This window comes from Aythya fuligula, chromosome 8 (genome assembly GCF_009819795.1).
Source record: "Aythya fuligula isolate bAytFul2 chromosome 8, bAytFul2.pri, whole genome shotgun sequence".
NCBI lineage: Eukaryota > Metazoa > Chordata > Aves > Anseriformes > Anatidae > Aythya > Aythya fuligula.
This window is the reverse complement of record NC_045566.1, coordinates 6,189,754-6,213,316: the sequence shown is the minus strand read 5'-3', so window position 1 is coordinate 6,213,316 and position 23,563 is coordinate 6,189,754. Positions and strand designations below refer to the sequence as shown.

The window sequence follows — 23,563 nt, the reverse complement described above, 5'->3', positions numbered from 1 at the left end:
AAAACTTCTAAGAAGGATTCATTAGATAAACAACTTTGGATATAAAACGGTAATGAGGTTGTATCTGAATTAGGCAAGAAACATTTGTAACCGAAGTAACAGGAAGGGCCTTGCTTTATGCAAAGCTTAGCATTAATTTATCTAGGTATAACTATCCCACAATTAAGCCCTTAAACAAGCAGATACGCAAGACAGGAAATCCATACAGAATGTGCTTGATACAGGTTAGCTCCTATTTGCATTGACAGCCGTTGTGTTTCCTACAAGCTGGTCGGACTGACTGGGAAGGCACAAAAGAGGTGTGTCACCGACCAGCAAATGCCAAGGACTAATTTCTGAACCTACCACTGCTGACAAATCCCACTCTAAACAGAGGAAAGCCACCCTCCCTCCGTCCCACCAGCTGTGTAACTACTTTACTGCGTCTTCCCTTCCCTCTGTATTTCATATAAAGATACCTAACGCCTCATTGAGCTTCGGGTCTGACCCCAATTTTACTGTACTAGTCGTTTAAACTTTTGAAAAACACCATAGTTTCGCAATCGGCTTAAGCACTGCAGCCAAAAAAAGGGGTACCACCTGCCTCAAATGTTGCTCTGTGTTGCAAGGTACATGCTGTAACCAGATCAGGAAACTGATCCAAGTTAGCTCTAACTTTTAAGAACAAACACAACATTTGTACCAATACAGGGTAGGAGACTGGAGAAGAAAAGAAGGAAAAAAAAAAGGGAAAAGAGGAAAAAAAAAACACAATACAGCACTACATAAGCATAAGGTCTTTGAGAGGCTAACATAGCTTCTGGAGGCCTGAACTGATCATGAAGCTGGCTTAAATAGCAGCTACGTATTTAAACTCTATCTATCCATCTTGTTCTTAAACTGCTGTTTCTACTTGCTGTTTGTGCTCAATAAAAATACAACAGCGTGTATTTTTGGCATAGAACTTTATCTGGATCTTGTATTAACAGTGATCCTTCCATCCAAACCATAATCCTTTAGGAGGCCATCCTTTGCACTGCCTCGTACCAGCTGCAAACTAGTTCACAAACCACAGCCAAAGCAAACGGATCTGTCACCACCAGCATCCTTACGCTGGCTTTACTAGGATCCAGCACTTTCACTTCTGAAAGAAATACGCTGGAAATTGTTACTTTTGAAAAGCTGTCAAAAATACACTCATCTAGTTGGCACATGGATTGATTCACAACCGTTCGTACCACTAAACTGACTCCAGACTCCCAAGTCAAGTTTTGCCGACACCAAAAACTGAAATCTGAAAGTTACTTCTTGTTGGCAAAATTTCTTTCACACAGCAGCAGAAATAAAAATTAAGTAATCTAGTAACATGTGATGCATTGTTTTTTTTCCAAAGATTTACTAAAACATCAGAACCAAGGGTACAGTGCAGGTACATATACATCTGTGTATGCAGCACTGTTCAAAAGCAAAAATGAGATTTGTATGCATTGTTACTAAACTCAGGCAATGTATTTTCAGTACTTCTGTGTTAAAAGAGTTACTGATCTATCACTTACGTACAATTAAACAACTTGTGATTATTATTGTATGCTGTTTGATAATGCGCCAAAAGCATCAGAAACGTTGACTTCCCCTGGATGGCTTCCATGCTGCAAATTAATCCAATAAGCAAAACACAAGATCTGTCCTTCCATGAAAAAAATAAATACTCCATACCAATATTGCGTTACCTCATCAAGATGGGGACAATAATTAAAGTTGATCTAGTAAAAACACTTCATAAAATGTAAAAGCAAGCACAACTAGAAAGCAGGATATACTCTCAGCTGGGCAAAATTTTGAACTACCTACCAATACGAATATACAAACCAAAACCACGACAGGCAGATCGACAAGAAATTTAAGAAGAACTCCCAAGGGATATCTTGCTTTCAAGTAGGGCACAGGGAAATCCTTCTCCCCTTTGTCCCTGCAGCAGCAATTCCCTTCAGAGGAAGAACCAGGCAAATACCCTCTGTACGGTGCAGGTGCCCCATGGCACCTGGCAGTTTCTGTTCCTGTGCTAGGTGGGAAGGAGACAAAGTCCCTGCTGTTGTCTGTGCAAGGACAGAACACAGAAAGAACTTTCTGATCCCTCTCTCTGTACCCTCTGCAATCATATCCCAACATGTATGCTCTGGGAAACTGCACTTTCATCCTAAGAATAATTTTATGAAGCGATTATCGCTAAGGTCAGGTAGAAAAAAGCTCACTACATAACTAATGGTTGAAAAGGAGACCTCTCACTCCTAATATAGCTTCTTCTGTCAGGTACTGTAATTAAGTCATATTTCCACCTCTGGGTTACTTTTCTTGTCTCGGAAATAATTATGTCATAACTACCCGGGGTCAGACTATCCAAAAGCACCTACCCGAGCCGGGAACATAAGTCAAACAAAAACATCATGTATCCTCTATTTCCAAGCAGATGCAATGACCCTCAAAGGCAGGGCAAGGCATTCACGAAGCAAAGTGACGTGGAGGTGGCGTGAAAAACAAAAAGAATTAATGGATCCCCGCGCAGATAAAACTATTGTTTCGCATACCAGTCCCTCCCTAATACCTCAGCCTGAACCTGATCACATTGTTCCTCTGCGCCCTCACCGCTCATCCCCGTCGCTATTCCCAGGAACAACCTGAGCAGCAAGAAGGCCTCGGGGGCTGTGACACATGGAGCCAACTGGCACATCTGAGGGAGCCGGAGCCCCGCACCCGAGACGAGCCCACAAAGGAGCCACAGCCCCCCGGGGGGACGCGCTGCGGGCACCCCGCGACCCCCACAACCCCGAACCTCTTCCCTGAGGCGAGCAAAAGGGGCCACGGCCGGGCTGGACGGGGGCCCGGCGGGCGAGGCTGGCCCGGGACCCCCCCTCGCAGCCTCTCAGCGCCCGGCCCCAGGGCTGCGAGGCTCCGGCGGGCGGCGGGGCCGGGGCCGTGCGGGCTGAGGCCGGGGGCTCCGCGGGCACCGAGCCCCCCGAGCCCGCCTCGCCCCGCCGCGCACGGGGGGGAGAGAGGGGAAAGGGGAGAGGGCAGAGCGCGCCCAGCCGCCCTCACCCCGTCGGGGGGAGCCCCCTCCCGGCCCCCCGGGGCCCGGTACCTGGCTGCGGCCCTAAGGGTGCCGGGGCTGCGCCCCCGCCATGCCCGGCTCCGGCTGCTGGAGGCCCCGACGGCAGCGGCTCAGTCCGGCCCGGCCGCCATGTCAGCCGCGCCGCGCGCTGCATTGTGGGGCAGGGCGGGAGGGAGAGCCCCGGGGGCGGGCGGCTCGCCCCGGCCCGGCTCCCCTTAGCCCGTCCCGGCTCCCCTCGGCCCGGCTGGGCTCTCTTTGTCCCGGCTCGGCTCGCTTCAGCCTCCCTCAGCCCCTCGGGTCTTCCCCGGGGCTCCCTCGGTTTGGGGGAGCGCCCCCCTTGCCGCCTTCCCCCCGCCTTCCCGCGGTGCTGCAGCAGGGGGCTGAGGGAATCAGCTGCTCCATTTTTTCCCCTCATTTTTCCCCCCCTTTTTTTTTTTTTCACAAGCCGTGAGGGAATGCCCGGCCCTCCCTTGCCCCGTAGAGCCGGCTTCTGGCTTGTTCATCTGCTGTGGTGGCTCCTTGGTCTGCTCCCCACCACAGCCCGAGCCTGGAGGGTTTTCTTGCCCCCTTAGCCTGCTCTGCAGGCTGCAGGAGGGCTGGTGTGCTCCACACAAAGCAGCCTGTGGTAAACAAGCTGCAGGACACCCTGAACCTACCAGGGCCCTTCCCTAACACGGGACACGCTGAGGGAAACGCTCCCTGACTTTGGCTGCGAAGCTGGCCCCAGCTGCAGCTAGGGACAGCGGCTTGGACAGCGTGTCTGCTGGCACTCGCGCAGGTCTCGGGGGAGAAGAGCTGGCGTGCCCAGCTCTTGGCAGTGCTGGGGGGTGACCTAAAGAAATTGGCAAGTGTTTACGTAAGGCAAATCTCTCAGTGATGCAGTACAGCACTACCCCTTCTTGGCAGGGAAATGTCATGTTGCTGGCACCTCCTAGCCCAGGGTAAGGAGGCCTGTCCAGAAAAACAAGGGGCATAAAAGATTGCTATTGAGCTACTGAAGAGATTGAAAGGAAGTTACTCAAAACAATGTGAATAACAGTGCTGGAAACACTACCTCAGGGAGTCTGTGTAGGTAAAAGCTGCAAAATCTGTAATAGCGGATGCTGCAAATGCTGGTGGAATAAACCTTTGAAATGTATTGTCAGTTCAGTGCAATCCTTAGAGCTAATCTGCTTTCTCATGGTTCACTTGAAGTTCAAGTTTTACAAAACGAGGAATGGGTACCTCAGGGTATTGCTAATGGGAAGTTGCGCAGAGCTTTTGCCTTTAGAAACATGGGCCTAATCCTGTCAAAATCAGCAGCGACAAAAATTGAAGTGCTTCAGTGCTGTTTGGTGAGCAGCTGAGGTTAGCTGGGTGGTGGTTTCAATCCAGTCCTATTTGACAAATATTTTTATTAGGTTTAGTAGGCCAAAGAGTAAATTGCAAAAGTAACTAAATTATACTTGCCACTGGATATTGTCATCCTAGATCGATATTTAGACATGCTACTGAGCAAACAGACACCAGTTTGTTAGCCTGACTGGCATTTTTCCTGCAAGCTGAAATTTATTAGAATGTATCAGATTCTTTCAACAATTTAGTTCAAACTGTTGGATAGACTTTAATTGAACATGTTAGAGCATTTTGGCTCTGAAAACTTGAACCGCTACAAAACCAATGGTCGTTGACATAGTTGCTGTGTTTTTTCAGAAACAATTCTGCTTTCTTTGCTGATGTTGAATGTTTTATTGCAGGGAGTAGTATAGAAACATGGCAGTAAAAGAGGAAGCTGAATTCCACTGCCAGCTGGCCATTATTTAAAGAATTCCTAATTCAGTGACAGTGATCAAAAGCATTCAGATTCTGGGCTGAGTTTGTAGGAGGAAAATGTAATTCTAAAAGCAAGTGAGTTTTGTCTAGGAATCAGAGACAATAAACATGAAACTGTTGGAAGCAGAATTTATGAAGCCCCTATCCAGAGCAAAACCTCGCTTGTCTCATGTTGCAGTGTGATGCCTTATTTGTAGCCCCATACCAAAACTACTATATCATTATACCTAAAAATAATGCTGAAGTGTATTGTAGATTTATTTTTAATTTTCTGGAAAAAAAAAAAAAAAAAAAAAAGCACGGTAGAAGATTTTTCATCCATGTAGAATATTGCATGATTTCTTGATGTTAGATGTCTACCGAAGCTGAAATACATAAAAACATGCTCAATCTGAAATATTGAAAACCTGTCGTTTAATGTTTGAACTAGTTACACATGGCTTCTGCACTTTCAGTAATGCCACTTATGCTTGAATTACCTAACCAAATTTAATCAAGCTGCCAACAATCTACCAGAACTTCCAGTTAAAAAAGAAAAAAGAAAATCACACAGTAAAATTAAGAAATAAAACTTGCTCTTCAAAAGATGGATTTCCAATATGCCTTGGATATGCTACTTAATTGTTTTCTGTAAATCTCTGCATTTTGCTCTTCTTTGCCAAGAAGTATCAGTCAGAGGCATGGACGGCCAGTTTCTTAGTCCAAGAAAAAAAAAAAAAAAATCAATGACCATCAAATGCTTTCTATTGTTGTTATCTTGTACATACAAATCCTTTTCTTCCTGCAGGCACAGTAGCAAATGATAGAAATGGCTGGTTTTTCATGCAGACAACCCAAGGAGGGCATTAGTGCACCGATCCTGAGGCAGTGGCATGGCTCTGAAAACTGAAAGCTTTGGTACCAAATTTAGTTCCCAATGCTTAATGCTTCTTTCTCACGTGAAACCTCCTTGGTAATGTGCTTTCTCCTAGATCACCCTGTCACTTGTCACAAACCAAGTGCTCACAGAGGAGAAGTTCCTGAAGGCCTGACAAACAGTGCTCCATTGCACGTGATATTGTGTGTGGCATGTCTGTAATTCTCAGTTTTTGCCGACTGTATGCTGGGACTCTTGCTCTGAGCACTCGCAGCTGTAACCATTAGCAACCAAGCCACCGGTATCCTTTGACATTACATCATAGTTACCAGATGCTATAGTCAGGATACTAAAAAAAAAAAGTAATGCACTTGCAGGTCCATCAAAAATCATAAACCTCTATCCCTTATTTCCCTAGGACATGGTTAAAGCCAACCTCTAGATCTGGCATCCCACAGACACAGCGTTGCTATTCTCAAGCAGAAGGAAGTAGGTGTTGTACCCATAAACGGCCTCCCTTAACACACCACTACCACAATGAAACACTCTGGTTTAGCCTATTTGAATCCTCCATAAATACATGCCCCTGAGGTTTTGCATGTTAACACAGCTTCTACTAAACCTCTGCAGGAGCCAGACTGTTGCAAAAGCTCCGTTTGCAGCAGTCCCTTCTTTCCGGCAGGGTTTTGCTATTGTGGCAAGTGTCTCTGCAGCGCGGTCGTGCAGCATGCTAGATCCTGAGGGCAGTGTGGAGCACAAGCCGTCCTCTTCCTTCCCCAAAGTTTTTCTCATCCCTCTAGCCATGCTCCTTGCAATTGCAGCACTCCTGCTCTTAGCATTTTCCGCTACGCAGCAGAAAGAGACTGATTTTTACACTTTCAAAGTTGTAAACATCAGGGGCAAGCTAGTCTCTCTGGAGAAGTACAGGGGCTCGGTAAGTCTGCACGGCGGTGGGCAGCTCTGGGGCGCTAGCAGCCAGTCCTTGCATGTCTGCGGAAACCAAGTGCGGGAGAAGAGATTGTTCATTATTAACTCGGTGCATGCATGCAGATAGATCTGTATTTACGACTCTTCTTTAACTGATCTGGAGTGTTGCCTGCAAGCTTGCTTTGATAGCGCTCCGTAGGTCTTTGCACTGTAAATAAAACGTTTGCAAGTCTAACCCCTGTGTGTGGCGAGTCTTTTCCTTCTGCAGGCTGCTCCCTGTATACGTGGCAGGCAAGGAATGCCTCTGTGCCTGTCCTTCGTGCAGCAAGATGAATTGCACTGGATTGCAGCTATTAAACTAGAAGCACAGGAAGTTTGCACCTTTGTACAGCTTACTTTTGGAGTTTTTTTCTGCCTTTTTACTGCATGACTTTCAGTAGATTATTTTTCCCTGAATTCCATCTCTTTTTGAAGTTCTGCGTTTACAAAGGGATTTAACCAGTGGTTAGTGGACTTAACACATTTTGCCATCATTAGTAAAAAAAAAAAAAAAAGTGATAAAAAAGTGATTTATTGATAAAATAAGTATTTTAGTATTGGTGCACAGTAAAACTGTAGCAACATCCTCCTATTCCATTTGTTGATTTTAGAATGACAGAGAACAATATGAAGAAGGGCAAGAAGATGCACATTATTTTATGATGTCTTCTAAATTTCATTTATATATTACGTTAAGGAGTTCTAGGCAGAGCTTACCAGTTTAAAAACAATTGCCCTGAATGTAATTTGATTTTTTTTTTCTAAGTGGTTTGACAATCTAAGAAAGATGCTTAGTCCCCGTGGAAGAGAGAAGAGGGAGGTTAGCCCAAGGAGGGGGACATAACACTATAAAGTTCTTGTAGCCAGGTTCACAAATTCCAGAAACTAAAAACATCACAAAGCCCACAGCCTCCACACTTAGCAGTCAAGTGCCACATCTTAAGTGATACAGTCAGGTGCTCCAAGTGCTTAGCTGCTACCCAGAAGGGCAGGCGCCACTACTCACTTTCACCTTTAGCCTCAGCTTTGTGTTTTCACCATCCTTTTCACTCTCCTCGGGTACCTCACTGAGGTTATTGAGCTTACTGCTCCACAACGATGGGTCACAAGCATTTGCAGGAAGATGAGAGAAGGCCCATGGGATAGGTACATTTTCCTGAGCTAAGCAGAAAGGGGAATACTCGTGGATTTGAATCAAATGAGAGCCTCTTATCTGGTCAAAGTCCTCTCCCTCCTCTGGCATTTGCAATTTAGTTAGTGGATAGGGCAGAATTGGTCTAATGCACACCTAAATACCTATACTGAAAAAAAAAAAAAAAAAATCTAACGTGAAGCAATATTTGCCCCCCCGCCCCCTTTAAGGAGTTCCTTCCAAAGGCTCTGTCAATAAAACCTGTCAGTGTGGTGTGTTTTGTCTGCAGGTCATCTGCAAATCTGTCTGAATAAGCAAATACCACCTGCAGTTTTACTTTAGGGCCAGAATCCACATGGAGAGGAGTAAAAGGGAAACTCAGAGGAATTTCTTCCAGCCACTCCACAGAGATCTGTGGGTGTTTACCCCCTCCCTAACAAGCTGCAGAGCCTGCTGTTGTGTCTCATAACAGATTAGAGGTGTGCATCTGCATCTCCACTGGCACTGACAGCAGCCTGTCCTTGATGGGTGACTAGTTTCTTAAGGGAGAGCTCTAGAGCCATACCTTGGCAAAGGTAACACCATCCTCCTTGGTCTCTGCTAGGCTATATGGAATAGTTCATTTCAAAAAAGGGATGACCAGCTTCTGTATGGAACAAAGAGATTTGCATTCAGAGAGCCTATCAACGTTCAGTCCAGCTGCTGTTTGAGAATGCACATCAGAATGTGTAGCTAATTTAGAACAGTAAAACACCCCCTTTCTGTCATTACACTGTCAGAGCTCATTATTAAGGTAAACAAAGGTTAATTAAAGCTCCCATTTATTTCTTAAAATAAACTTGCTTCAATCTGTGGTTAGATAAGTAATGCTAAGATGTAGGCTTATCACACTATTTTAAAACAATTAAAAGAATGCAAATAATATATAAGTACTATGTACGTGCTGCTGATGTTTTAAAGAAAGTGAGTCACTAGTTAGCCCTGGAACAATAGTCTGCTAATTGCTAAACCAGATTTAACAGCCTTAAGCTTTCTAGCAGATGTAGCGAAAGTATTTTCTTCAACTCTGTCACTCAACTGATTTAGTTAAATAGTTATTTGTTTTGTAGTCAAGAAACTAACTGGGATTTGAAAAACTCAGAAAATTTCCAGAGTAGAGAAGAAAAAAAATTGCTAATTCTAAAAACACAAGAGCCATGCTGAGTAGAACCAGTAAGTGCAATTCATGGCTTGCAGAATCTTTCTTCAATAACTCATTATTGATACAAATTAGCACATACTCAGATCACAGAGGTAAAATTTTCTTACCCAGAAGAAAAGTGAGGCTGACTGATATTAATTCAATTTCCAGTCAAGTGCATTTTGATATAAATTACGAGTACCACAACTTATGTAGTAAATAAGAAATGTACTACGTACAATTCATAAATAATAAACATTTTTAAAACACAACTTTTTTTTTTTTTTTTTTTCCCTGAAGTATATATGCACAAACATAACTTGGCCTCCACTTTAACAAAATTATCAAAGGAGTTGAGGGAGAACTCTCTTTTTATGAAGGCATAAGAAATTACGTTTACCAGAATTCTAAAAGTTTGGTACAGGCTACAAAATAGGTATGATACTACATCTCCCTGAAAGCAGAGAAAGGGAGGACCATTATAATTAGTAAAATAGAATTTAAAAAATACCACAAGTGCCATAGATCAAAAAGCTGCCTGTTTTGCTCTGTTACACCAGAAGGCCATCCTCCTATACTTTATCCAGGCTATCAGAGTGATGTTGACTCACCTGCCTTAAACATGACGGGTAGTGATGAGTCATTAGAAAAGAATTAAGAGTTCAGATAATATTCATCTTACTAGAACACCTACCTAAATCAAGAAAGCCCCTATTTTATTTTATGACCTCTCTCAGATGTGCTCTAAGTAAGCAGCAGTCTTTCCAAAAATAGGGTTTACCTGGGAGCCAGAACTCCCAGTTGTCAACTGTTCCCTGCTTTGTTTATACCCATCTGCATATAATAGTACCTGCCTGCCTACCACAGCTGAGTACAATGTACCGAGGCATAATTAAGCACACTAGAGCAGTGCCTTGGGAATCCTGAAGCAAAGGTACTATAATAATGTAAAGCATTAGGCATTTTAACAATGTAAAGTATTGTTTTACTATTGAAAATAATGGGAGGCACTTTGCATCATAGCTCTCTGCAGGCAGGGAATGTAGTATCACTGAATGTGTGTAAATACAGGATATAGATACTTAATTACTGTACAGACTATTGCTATTTTTGTCCCTAAAGTTAACAATTCTGAGTTGGTGTAATGTGACCCTCGCAGTTTCTCCTCCCGTCAGCCAGAAGGGGCCAATTAAGAAACTCCTGGTCTAAAATCCCGAGTATCTACTGTCTCTGCTGAAAGATCCACAAAGGATTACCTGAAGCTTATAGCAGATTCTTAAATCTCTATGGATTTCCTCAAGGTGATACACTGTAAACGTTAAGTAAACCAAGAACTGCATTTGCAATGTTAACTAAATGAGTTCAGTACTAGAATGAATGGGTTTTCTAAGGAAAGGGAAGGAAAGGATAGGGTTAAAAGATAAGACAACCGTTTATGCAGAATTCAGCTTAAATTAAATCGTTTTTGAAAGGTCCAGGGTGAATTGTTGGTGCTGCACACTAGGTGGTGTGGTTGGCTTGCACTCTCTGAGTCTAAGGTGTGAGAGAAGTCAGTCAGGAGGAGTACTGAGCTTAATTTCAACCATTAATAGTTGTAAGGAGTCGAAGTACAGTCTCTTAATGAGAACAAAAAGAGTAACTGTTGTTAATTAAAATTAAATACAAATCACCACATTTTATCGCTTGTGGTACCAGATAGAAACACTTAAAAGATAACTTGGAAAAAGTTTTTAGCAATCATTCTATTCAGTACATATATTTTATATGAAATGCTGACCATCAGCAACAGAAATGCATCATAAAATCACTACCTCTTTAAAAAAAAAAAGAAAAAGAAAAGAACAAAAACAAGTTATACGGCATATATTTAAACTTTCAAATAGAGCTTCTAAATGTAATCTGAATGAATGTGATGCTTTGAAGGTTAGCTAGATGGCTCCAGATAATACTTTATATGTGAGTCCACAGGGATTGCTTAGATTGCATTCTCTTGACACTACAGCGCAAAGAAGATTACAGCAATTTCTGCCTTGTAAGATTACCTGTCTTCCAGGGAAAACCAAAGTGCCACTCAGAAACCAGCCACATACTTATACAATGCTCTAAATACACAAAGTGCTAATGTTTTGCATAAGAAATTATAAACACTGGCTTCTCCTTACCTTTTTTCTTTACTGCTTCCTACCCCCTCAGGTATATCACCCTATTATCCCTGCCTTACCCAGGTTATGATCTTTTATATGCCACTGGGGGTTTTGGCCTTAAAAGTGCTATATACAATTACTCATTTGTTTTTCATATATTATATAATTTATGTTGATGTACTCCATTGATATTTCATATATTTTATATAAAAAACAGATGCATAGGAACATGGAACAATAGTAACATTCGAATCCCAAGTTTAAATTGAGCAAAGCCAATAGTCACAGACATGAGTACGAGGACTGGAGTTGGATTTTTTTACTTATTTTCTTGCCCTGCAGCTACTTCTTGCATAACTCTGATCAGGTCAATTAACGTGTCCAAGCTTCAGGCTTTCCTGAAAGCCTGCTGCACTGGGCTCTCCAGCACTGCTGACTCCCACTGACACCAAATTGAATTCAAAGTTTTTTTTCAATTTAAGAATGAAGAAGCAACTGCTGGGCTGATGTATAATCTGTAGAAACCCACTGAATACGCTGTAAACCAGGTAGAAATTTGGTTCCCAAATCATAATGGTTCTTCTGCACTATGCCTGATATTCATCTTCTGGGTGCATAAGTATATTGGCTTATTGCTCTTACAGAATGGTTTGAAAAAAGAATAGCATGTAGTTATATGTAAAAGAAATCTCACTATAAACGGTGTAATGCTATTTTTATTAATAAATTCATATCGTATCTAAAAGGTCTACAACATTCAGCTTGAATCCACTCTCAAGAAAACTTTAGTGTGGGCTCAATTTATGTAGAATGAGTTGTAAATTTAAAAATACATAACGATTATAAAACCTGTAAGTCTAAAAACAAATTCTAGGAGTTATTTAAGGATAAAATATCTCAAAAACATCGGGAAGCTCTTCATGGCCTTGAGAAACTGTGTAAAATGCATCAGCTCAGGGTTAGATCACTTAATTTCCTCAACAAATTCTTGGCACATTCTGTTCTACCATGTACTCCTTACACGTGTGTCTATTTCCACACAATGCTTGTCTGTGTTTGGCATTTTCCTCTCTGCCTCATCTGTGCAGGCAGATAAGTGCTTGATGGCATTGTCTGACTGACATGATGCACACATCATCAAAGATGGTCATCTACAGGATTAACTCTTGCAAAGGAGAGTGGGTACATTCTTCACCACTCAGAATCTGTAACTGAGGCAGTAAACCTTAATGCAAAATATGTTGCCATTTCATCACAAATGAGTAGACTTATTCTAGACAGGGTGTGAAATTTTACAGTCCATATGGCATAGACCAACCTAAAATCCTCTAATTGCTGCTATTAACTTCCAGGTCAAGATATCTATGCTGGCAATGATAAATGGATCAACCAGTTCTGTATGAGTAATAAATTCTTCACAAGGGAAGATGCTGCACAACAGATGCTGTACAACAGAGAAATGGACAGTCAAAACAAACAAACACTAATTTGAATTATTTTTTTCATGCAGCTCAGAGTACCTCAGTCAGATGGTCATTTCTTAAATATGCCTAGAAACTATCCAAAAGGCAGAACAGAGACATGCAAGTTCTCTGTAAACTGGGAGTTTAAGTTTCTTGATCATTTTCATGGCTACCTATTGGCAATTCAATGTAGTTTCAAATATGAGTGTTCAGTCCCAGTTCTGCAGACATTCTTATTTTCTGAAAATAATCTGCATCCCAGCCTACCTGTTGGAAAACTGACACATGCAGCACATTTCTTTTTCTCTTGTTCTTCAGGTGTCCTTAGTTGTCAACGTTGCAAGTGAATGTGGTTTTACAGACAGCCACTACAAGGCCTTGCAACAGTTACAGAAAGACCTTGGTCCCTATCATTTCAACGTGCTGGCGTTCCCATGCAATCAGTTTGGGCAGCAAGAACCAGACACTAATAAAGAAATTGAGAGCTTTGCACGAAAGACTTATGGTGCCACCTTTCCTATGTTCAGCAAAATCGCAGTCAGTGGAGCTGGTGCAATTCCTGCCTTCAAGTACTTAATTGGTGAGTAATCTGGGCTACTGGAGGGTTGTTTCCCCAGCACAGAATTCCTCTGACATAGGAAACCATCTCATCAAAAAAGGTTACCTATAACTGTGTTCACGGAATTACAGTTCTTAAGTGTCAGGAGAGCTCAAAAGTCATCCGGTCTATCCTCCTGCACAAGGCAGGATTTCTGTCTATGCATCCATGACAGATTTGTTTAGCCTTTTAAATAGATCTGAAGAGATAAAGACCCTACAATAACAAACACCTTGTAAGGCTAGTCTAATAAACTGCTACGTGGAATACAGGTCTTGAAATATTCTCCTGTATGCATACAACCCCTTATCTTAATTTTTCCACTTTGTAATCTAGTAAATGTGTCTCCTCTGACACAACTGCTGCAGGTTGGATTTATGAGAGTCATGTGAAGAGCTGAGGATAAGTGGAAGAAAAGCGTCTGTATAATTTACTTCTTCAATCAAAAGGCGAAACCAAGCACTAAGAGATGACCTTGAATACTCCCTTCCCCATTCCTTACCAAACATTGAAAGAGCCTTACTGCACAGTTCTTCCAGCTCTAATCTGCATTATAGCTAGCACTGAGACCTGAAGAGGTTTGGCTGGTTCTCAGCAGACAGCTAACAAAATACACTGTAAAACAAAATATTCTCAAGGATCTACTTTTCAGGCACTGAATGGATGCTCTAAATGCCATTTAAATGCCAAACTAAAATAACAACCTTTATCCAATGTGAATGGAGTATCTTCCAGGAATGATATATAGTAAAGACCAATATGACATGGCATTACATGAGCTGTACTCTGCAAGAACCATACTGTTTCTTATTCTTGCCAGCACCACAATGTTTACCCATGTTCCACTGAATTTAGAGGTGTGCTGCTAGTATTATTTTTGGCTACCCAAAGTACGCCTCCCTCTAGGTGTCCATTGTAGATCTTTCTGCTAGCCAACACTGCCTTAATCCCCTTCATGTCCTTTCATTTCTGTTTTTTGTAGTGGGGTTGTCATTGCAGACACATCATGTGAAACTTGCGTTCCTTTTGTTTCCCTGTTAGTTTTCCATCATTTTCCAGGGCACTACTGTCTAGTTAAATCTCCATGTCAGAAAATTCATCTTAATATTCACTCTGAACTCCCTCTTAATTTTACATTCCTTCTTACTCTGAGATGGTAATCAATAGGCTAATGTTTTTTTGTTTGTTTCTTTGTTTTTTCTTCCCTGTAGATTCTACAGGAGAAGAACCAACCTGGAACTTCTGGAAATACCTGGTAGGCCCCAATGGGAAAGTTGTAAAGGCCTGGGACTCTACTGTCTCTGTTGAAGAAATAAGACCTTACGTTACAGAACTTGTAAGGAAAATCATCCTGAAGAAAAAAGATGAATTATGACTTTCAAAAATTCCAGCATGCTAATTACATCTTCATTAAAAATTAGGACTGGACTTTGACTTTTCACATTCCAAAAGTGGGAATACGGGGAAGGGAAAACACGACCAGTGAAATCTATATTCACTCTCCTCAGAATGTAGAAATCAACCAAAAGTAATTTAAATTTAAAAGTAATTTAAAATTATCTATCTGCAACTGAATTCTATTTTACCTTTCTGAGAAGGAAGACCTCATCGGCAATTGTTTCTTTCCCAACTCAAATTATAGATCATTGATAACATGACTGGAAGTCAGTTAAAGTATCTCGAGGAAAAAGGCTCGTAATAATAAGAACTTTCTGACTGGAATCTCAGTCACATCTACAATTCTGTTGTCATATTTTGATTGTGAACTGAATGAAAAAATAAAGAGTAAAAAGTGCATGATTGATTTAAGGCATGTATTAGGAAGAAGGCCAAATCAGATTCCTTCAAACCAGGCAGACTTACAAAAACATATGTTTTTCCAAAGTTTATGTTTTTCTTAAGTTTTGTATGTTTACCAAAGTCAAACACATTTAATTTCATCTGCCAGGAAAGTCAGTTGTTAAGGGCATGAGGAAAACACATCTATAAAACTTAATTGAAATAAATATGAAAACAAGCTCTTGAAAAAAAATCTCTAAAAGCTGCAAGGAAATGTTTGCATTTTTTTCATCCAGTAAAGATTCTTAGATGATATTTGAATAGCCATTTGAGCATCTATAGCATCAGAGCATGTAAGAAATGGCTATTGCTTTTTTTCTAATAACTTTTTGGCTTAGAAGACTTACTCTTATCTCCTACAATTGATGTTAAGTTTATTTTTCAATTTATGATCCCATCTGATTTTTCTGCATGTGCAGATAAACATTAGAGAATCAACATTTTTCTGTGGAAATCGTTTTTCAAATGTCTGATTGTTGCATAATGTTACAGTATTTAATGTTATGTTAATGTTATAATTATTTAATGGTACCCTTTACAAATGTACGCTCAGACATCTGCTCAGACTTCAGACTGCAGCACTTCTTAGCTCATACTAAAATAATAACACTAATAATTACAGCTTCATTGTTCTTTGACAGAAGCTCTTTAAAAATCTTGTCAGCAAGAACTCTTTTTATCTCAGTAAAAACACAATATGCAGGTCCTCTGCTTTTAACCCCAGGGAGAATCTAGCCCTGTCCAATGGCAGCATTATTGACAAGTGAAAGCTTTTTTGGTGCTTTGTAATGCTTTTTAAAGTAGCACAAACAATATTTATCCATATTGTTGTCAGGGCCCAGGTGCATAAATAACCCTTAATTGCTCTGACCACAGTATGAACTTATTCCAACCCATCACTGCCATTACAGCTCTTCAGCATCCAAACAGGCTCTAGCTGAAATCAAAGGCAAATATGGCATGCACTGGCTTGCAGAAAAGGAGAAAGATTACGAAGAATTATTGGGAAATAAAAGAGCTAATTTTGGAGTACCTTATAGTTCCAATGCTTGAGCAGCTGCTCTCTGCTGAGGTACTGTAGACCACCCCAAAGAAATAAGAGCTAGAGATACTTTAGGGTTTGAAGAAAGGCCCTGAGGAGGAGAGATTGTATGGTACAAAACAAGCTTTGCCTGAAAGAAACTGAGAGCAACCTTTTATTATTTGTAGGGAAAAAAAAAAATAAAAAAAAAATAAAACAAAACACACACACACACAAAAAAAAAAAAAACACAGCAGGAGAAAATAAAAGGATGAAGCAACAAGTACAAAGGCAAAAGGAGAGATCAAGTTAGAAGGGAGAAATGAGAAGGAAATTAAAACAGTTTACAGTCAAAGACTCTTGAGGACAAATAAGAGATGGAAGTTCAGGTCATATTGAAACTAATAACTATGTTCCAAGCTGTGTCAGCTATTTCTCACTTGGAGTGTAACTTAAGAGTGCAGCAAATCAGTGCCAGTGGCAGTGAATATGCCCGTGTTTTCCTCTGATGGAGAGGAAAGTGGACTCTACAGCCCATTCAGTCATTTAGCCTGTTCTTAACGTGAATCACTCTAAGACAATTACTACAAAGGAAAATCCCAAAGAAAGCAAAATCAGATCCAACTGATCCCATGCTGGGACAGAGAACCCAACTCCTAGATAAGGAGGTCTTTTATGACTCTGTAGCCTGTTTATCTTTTCTCTGTTCATTGATGCTAATGCAGCGTCCCAACATGCTCTTAGCAGGTGCTGTAAGCCATAACATATTCTCCATAGAAAGTATATTTCTGGCCCTGATGAGCCCAGACCATACTTTGCAAGACATTTTAAGACCTCTCTATTTCATTTTAGGGTGGTCAACTTCAAATAGAGCTCTGGATTTACGTATATATGATCTTGTATTCTCTATTAGACAAATACTAAAAGTCTAAAGAGATACAATGGCAATGATCAGTTGGAAAGGGTTCATGCTACAGAGACAACAAATATTGTCTGGGCTGCTTTTAAAGGCATTATGAAGCACAAAAAAAAAAAAAAAAAAAAGGTTTCACTTGTCAATAACACTGCAATTGGGCAAGACTAGGTTCATCTTAAAGTATCCTGGGGTTAAGACAAAGGGACCTGTATATTGTGACTTAGTTGAGATAAAAAGAATTATTGCTGTCAAGATTTTTAAAAGGTTTCTGTCACAGAACAATGAAGCTGCAATTGTTGGTGTCATGATTTTAGATAAGAAGTTCTGCAGTCTGAAGTCTGAGAAGATGCCTGAGTGCTATGTATAACTTAATACTGATGACTATTGGAGTTGGTGTTGTTCTTAACAGTTTGGCAATTTAAAGGGAATTGGGTAATTATTACATATGCAAGCTTTGAAATCTGAACAGGCACATGATTTAAAGCACGTGGATACTTTCTCTAAACTTATCAGGAACATTTTTGTGATTAAATGAAATGTGGCATACATCCCATCCATTGTCACATTGGAATCATAGCTTGCAGAACAAATGTGGTCTTTTAATGGAAGTTAGAGAGGAAAAGTAAATATTCTTAGTTGCAGTTTAATTCACATCTAGTCGTGTTATAAGTTCTTTATGACTACTGGCTCAGAAAAATTGCAAATGAAATTTTCAAAACACAGTTTCAATCTGACAGAGATCTTCCCTATAGCAAGTCTTGAAAAGTGTAAAACAGCACTGAATGTATAGCATGAAACTATCTGCTTTGCAGCTTGTCTGCTTTGCAGAGAAAATATCAGTGTGCCTTAACAGATGAGCACATATATGCATGGAGGGTGAGTATCTTGATCACCTAAGACTTGATCTCTTACAGTTTGCAAATTTGAAGGTGTAACCTTGATACATTGATTTAAATGCTAAGCTAAGCACCTAGACACATGACTGTGTGCTGTCGTGCCCCCTGTGGCATGCCAGAGGAGATATAAAGCATTTAAAAGCCTACCTGTGAGTTTAAAATCAGTCAGGGCACATTCAAACCTTCAGAATTTTGTCTCATAAAGAATGGAAAATCAGACCTGCATATATCCAAAACTGTTCTGAAACGGAATACGTTATATTAAAATAAAACAACTGAATGGAGCAATAAAGAAGATTTTAAACCCCTCCTTTTTAACATCATAAAGAGAACAAAACCACATGGCCTAGTTATTCTTATATCCACCTCTGGTATTTTAGTTATATGCTAGTGACATTTCCCTCAAGCTTCTATTGTGATTCTGGTCTGAAACATTAGTAGCAAATCAAACTTAATTTCTGTCTCCTGGATGGTACCCAGTTTGTTGTTTTAAACACATCAGCATCTGGTTCAATAAATAGCTGACTATAGTCAGCACTTTCAGAAGACTGGGTATCTGTATGAATAAGCAAACCAAATTTTATGCCATCTTCAATTCTTGGATCAACCAAATATGTCCTATACCCAAGTAAATACATAGTGCAGCTATTCATAGAGCCAAATGAAACTTAACAAGCTTACCTCTGACTCATCCACAGAAAGAGTTGAGTAAGCAGAGAAATCAGGTATTCTCTGTGACATGATATTAATAGATCCTGGAGTAAAAACAACACTGACAAAACAGAAAGCAGTTTACAAACACATTGATGGAAGAGGTACTGAAAGTGCAAAGAGATTTGAGAACTAATTCTGAACCATATTAAAGCTCCTCAGCAGAGACTTACACAAAGCAGAAGGAAATACCTGAGTTATACCTGAAAAACTGTCACTCAGTGGCAGTGCCTCTGTAATCTAATACTACATAGCTAATGCATCCACCTAGCCAGCTCACAAACATAGCACTGCCTACGCTGCAGGATCAGAAATAACACAACTCAACTCTACTCTTCATCTTTTACATCACTAATGCAAGCCCTGCAGCAGCTAGGTGTAGGCAACAGTGGGGACCTGCCTAGTGGAGTGAGCCCTGAGTAACTTTCCACTCTTAGCCTAGAAAACCTGACCCAAGCTGTCAACCTACAGACCTAAGAGATAAGGCATGCTGGTTTATCTCAGAACACTTGCAAGGTACCTGCTCAACAAGAAGATCTCCTAAACTAATACCAGAAAATGAGAACAGTTAAAGATCATTGTATGTTAAGTAAGCAGAGTTGTATTCTGAAAGGTAAGTACACCATGAAAGTTTTTGAGATGCTGCTGCTTACAAGTTCTTTTCTCTCCACTCAGAAATAATGGCATCAACAGTGTCCAGGTCAGACTCTTTCCTAAGCTGTAATTGATGGATCCACAATAGTAAAAGGAAACAATAGTATTCTACAACAATAGAAAAGACTGAAGTGCAGTTTCTAGAAGAACAAACTTCTGTAACACCTGCTGTATAAATTCAGTTCTGTGGAACGCAACAAACAAAAATCCTACCTTCAAGGAGCTGCAGTTATAGTTTTCTTAAGTGAAAGCTATTATCATATTATATAAAATAGTCCTACATCTTTTTTCTGCACTCCCTAAAAGCATTGCTGTTTCATCACAATTAAGTACATTCATTTGACTCATATGATAAGCCATTTCACTTTTATTTAGCAAGCAGGTGAATCCAACAATGATAAATGAAGAAAAACTGTAGAGGAATAATGTTCATAATCCACAAATTGTTCATCTGTCTTCTAAAGTAGGCACAATTATCAAACTATTCTTGTAATTAAAGTGCTTGCTGAATTCCCAGTTTAAATTACAGATCAGTTTTTCTAACCCTTAGTTAGAGTTGCACTACTCATTTTGATTTGTTACTAATTTTATATTGAAAATACTAGTATCCTATTACTGATACTTTACTGTTCTCTCAAAGGACCACTAACCTCTAGGTAGCGAAAGGTCTTCATGTCACATAAGCATTTTATATTTGAATTCTCCATTTCCAAATTAGTACAGAACATAAATATTTTAAGTTTTCAAGCAGAAGTAACTCCCAAACTATCAGTTTGGTTAAGCTGAAACATTTTGTTTGGATAAAGTCAATGAGGTATGTTTCAAAGTTGATATACAGATTTTCAATCTTTTTTTTTTTTTTTTTATAGATTTACGGATAAATATAGAGATTTCTTTATTATTTTTTTTTTTGTATTTATGTATAGAAAACTTTTAAATTGATATGGTGAATTTTTGAAAACATGTCTTTTTCTCACAAGTTTCAGCTTGGGGAAGAGCTTGGCTAGAAAAGAATTGACCATTTCTAATAACAAAATTTTCTTTTGAAAAGGCCTTGCTAAGTTTAGAGGCTGCCAATCTATTCAGCAAATAGCTATGCTGAAGTGAACAGGAATAAATCATTGAGCAAAATTGCAAGATCAAGCATCTGAATTATATGAATCACTTAGTCTTATTGAATACCAGGAATTAGAGGACACCAATGATAGCTTTTAACTGCGTGCACAATAGATGTATTTGGCAAGCCTGAGGTTAAGAAACTGGGAACCAAGAGTTTGTAGAATCAGTTCCAGAAAATCAAAATATATCAGAAAATTCAGTTAAAAATTAATGTTACATGAATAATCCATGCAATAAACACGTAACAATATATTTTCAATAACTTTAATAGACAAAGAACATAATAGAGATTTATGTATATATATTTATATATATATAAAAGAGGTTAAGAGAATATTAGTAGATGTTCATCTTATATGGACAAAGCTTTCCCAAGTGTAAGGTGTGAAGTTGTATGCAATGAGCAAGTATCATTGCACATGCAGATAGAAAGTTCAAGACAAGTCATGCAATGCTGTCATCACCTGAGGATCACTCGTTCTTTACAATTCACATTATGTAGGTATTGCTCAACATAACCATGTATCTTGTCTTGGCTGCTGCAAAGCAGCCTTCAAAAATTTACACTGTTTGGACTGATTTTCAATTAAACAATTAAGACTTGACACAGTCCGGTAGGACGGCTACTTACTTATGCTATTAGAAACACAATTTCCTGGCAGATCTTTTTGTTAACCTTCAAATCCATCCCTGATTATGGGGAAAAAAAAAAAAAAAAAAAAAAAAAAAAAAAAAAAAAAAAAAAAAAGAGGGAAAGGAGGGAAAGGCCCCAAACCACTGTCCTTTTTAATTGTGGAATGCATTTTTTTCATTTATTTTGAGAAGTGGTATGTGTCTTATACTAAGTTTATTCCATAGCAAATGTCACATGGTTCAAAACAAGAATATTTGTAGGAGAATTTAAGCAAGAACGTTTGCTACTGATGCAGGAACTGTAGTAATAATAAGGAATTGCAAAGTTGAACACTTTTAGTCAGGGATGTTAATGAGTATATTCTGTTCCTGAGACTTGTAGAAACCTCACAGCAGCAAGAAAAAGGACTTGATATTGATCTAATAGAGGAAGCAACCAAGCATGTGAGTGACACCATTTTCCAAAAGCATGTAACAAGCAAAGGAAAAGCAAAGAACAGAACTGGCATTGTTTGATTCCAAGTTTGTACAGATATATCACCTCTAGTTAATAATAATTTAAAAAGGTCAAAAAGGCAAGTCTTATCATGTAAAAGTTGATTGATTTGGCAGCATTTAGAATGACAAAAAGAAGACAACAGAAAACGAAGTAGTTACATTTCCTTCTACAAAACAAACAGCAATGCTACTGTAAATCTGATAACTTAGCTTGCTTTTGCTTTGACTAAGTCTGTCGAGATGTTTGTCATGTCTGTGACAATGAGCTGCACTGATACATTCTGCTTCAGTAGCAACACAGAAACAATTCCTGTCAAAATGCCTGGTACAAATTCCAGGTATAGAAGAACGATGCATGTCAGAGACTTCACTAAGGGTGTATTGGCTTAGTCTGGGCTGGAGGAGACACTCTGATATCATATTAGTGAACACACTAAACCATACCTTACTCCTTGCTGAAGGACCACACAGTTCATCTGATTAATAACTCCAATGAAAAAGTTATACAGATAGACCCTACATTACTTTTCAGGTTTTGAACCTTTTAGTATGTCACTTTCCAAAACCAGTCCTCTTCTCATTTCCTATGAAAAGGAAGTGTTGAAGTTTTTCTTTCCCAGAAAAAAGCATTCCATACCAAAGGCACATGAGCATTCTTCATCCAAGCCAACACAAAATCAGCTGACATTTTATAGAGCACTCTTCAGATACTTGAATTAAGAGGGCAATTTTTTACTGAGACAGTGCTGAATCATGCTCATGCTGTTCTGTCAACTGTTTTAGGTGGACAGTAGTATCTAGGAGACAGTTAGGATGAACAGATAGAATAGATCTTAGCTCCCCATCCAATTTCTAAGAGAACTTCTGACTACTGACTAAGGGTATCAGATTAAATGAATCATTCATCTGAGATGTAACTAGTGAGCATTTCACCAAACCAAGACTGATGAAGTGGAGACCTGACCAATAGCTCATGTGGCAGTTTCAAAAGGCCTAGTCTATCCCTCAGAGCTCTTCCACCCATTACAACTCGGTAGTAATGAGGTGCTGTGATCAGGAGGAACACATAAGCAAGAGATAATCACATGCCTGAGTTGCATATTATTATTATATTGAGTGGTACCCAGTGACAAAAGGCAATGGGCACAAACTACAACACAGCAGATTCCACCTGAACATCAGGAAGTGTGTTTTTTACTATGCACAGGTTGCACACAGAAGTTGTGGAGATCTTCCAAAGCTGCCTGGACATGATCCTGGTCAACCTGCTCTGGGTGGGCCTGCTTCAGCTGGCAAGTTGGACTTCCAGAGGTCCCTTCCAACCTCAGCCATTTTGTGATTAACAACTTTGTGAAAATGTAATTGATCTGAAAGACCTGTGGAGTGTCTTGAAGACATACAAAAACAAAAAGGAATATACTTTTTATCTTTATCTTTATCCATTGATGTTGGACAACATCTCCTCTCTGCTGTCAAAGTGAAAAGGGATTTGAAACTGAAAATGGCTTTCTAGCTTTAGACAAAGGTAGAAGGGTTATGCAAATTGATTTTCTTTAGATCATCCCAAAATCCAGTGGTATTCCAAAGATGGCAAACAAACTCATCTTCAGCACCAGAGAGGAATAAAAATGAGCTTTAGCAGCTAGGAAATAAAACTGAACTGTCAAGACAAAATAAAAATGTTAAGAAAGGCATGTCATTGCTTGTGACTAACACAATAACAATATCAGAAGTGAAAAGTCCAAATTCCCATCTTCCTGTAATTATACGTAATACATGAACCAAGAAGGAATACACTACTTGACTTCTTTCCCATCAAAATTAGAGCACTGTCATCAACAGTGTGGTTGAACTGACACTTATATTATGATTCTGATTGCTTACGTAATTTTGCAGTATCTTGACTTTTTTTTAAATCAGAACACTTTTAAAATGCATTTTTAAATGCAGAGGAAACATGCATTCCAGATGTCAGCCAAGTGCAGACAGAAAAGGTCCCTCTTCAGGGCTGTTAATAATATTTTTGCACGTTAATAAAAT

The 23,563-nt window shown here is 39.7% G+C and overlaps 2 protein-coding genes across 4 annotated transcripts in view; one reads left to right on the top strand and one right to left on the bottom strand.

Annotated features, from left to right (window-relative positions):
• The window catches only part of TUT4 (terminal uridylyl transferase 4), a 43,068-nt gene extending 40,592 nt beyond the window's left edge, over positions 1-2,476 (bottom strand). For 2 of the 3 annotated variants that reach the window (XM_032192089.1, XM_032192091.1), the window contains exon 1: positions 2,391-2,475. In XM_032192089.1, the coding sequence (XP_032047980.1) occupies positions 2,391-2,405 (15 nt within the window). In that variant the 5' untranslated portion in view covers positions 2,406-2,475. Of the gene's footprint in view, positions 1-2,390 lie in introns of all 3 variants that reach the window. The other variant, XM_032192090.1, reaches the window with a different exon arrangement.
• A 4,004-nt stretch (positions 2,477-6,480) lies between these two features.
• GPX7 (glutathione peroxidase 7) lies at positions 6,481-18,200 on the top strand. Its single transcript, XM_032192715.1, has 3 exons — positions 6,481-6,687; positions 12,957-13,218; positions 14,448-18,200. Exons 1-3 carry the CDS (start codon positions 6,481-6,483, stop codon positions 14,609-14,611), a joined length of 633 nt encoding a protein of 210 aa, XP_032048606.1. The 3' UTR covers positions 14,612-18,200.
• The last annotated feature ends 5,363 nt before the right edge of the window (positions 18,201-23,563 follow it).

What these genes read in the sequence shown, in the direction of transcription:
- GPX7 (XM_032192715.1), top strand. Translation starts at nt 6,481, where the DNA reads ATGCTAGATCCTGAGGGCAGTGTGGAGCACAAGCCGTCCTCTTCCTTC. An exon ending in TGGAGAAGTACAGGGGCTCG is followed by an intron (nt 6,688 to 12,956) that starts GTAAGTCTGCAC and finishes CTTGTTCTTCAG; the next exon opens with GTGTCCTTAGTTGTCAACGT. An exon ending in TGCCTTCAAGTACTTAATTG is followed by an intron (nt 13,219 to 14,447) that starts GTGAGTAATCTG and finishes TCTTCCCTGTAG; the next exon opens with ATTCTACAGGAGAAGAACCA.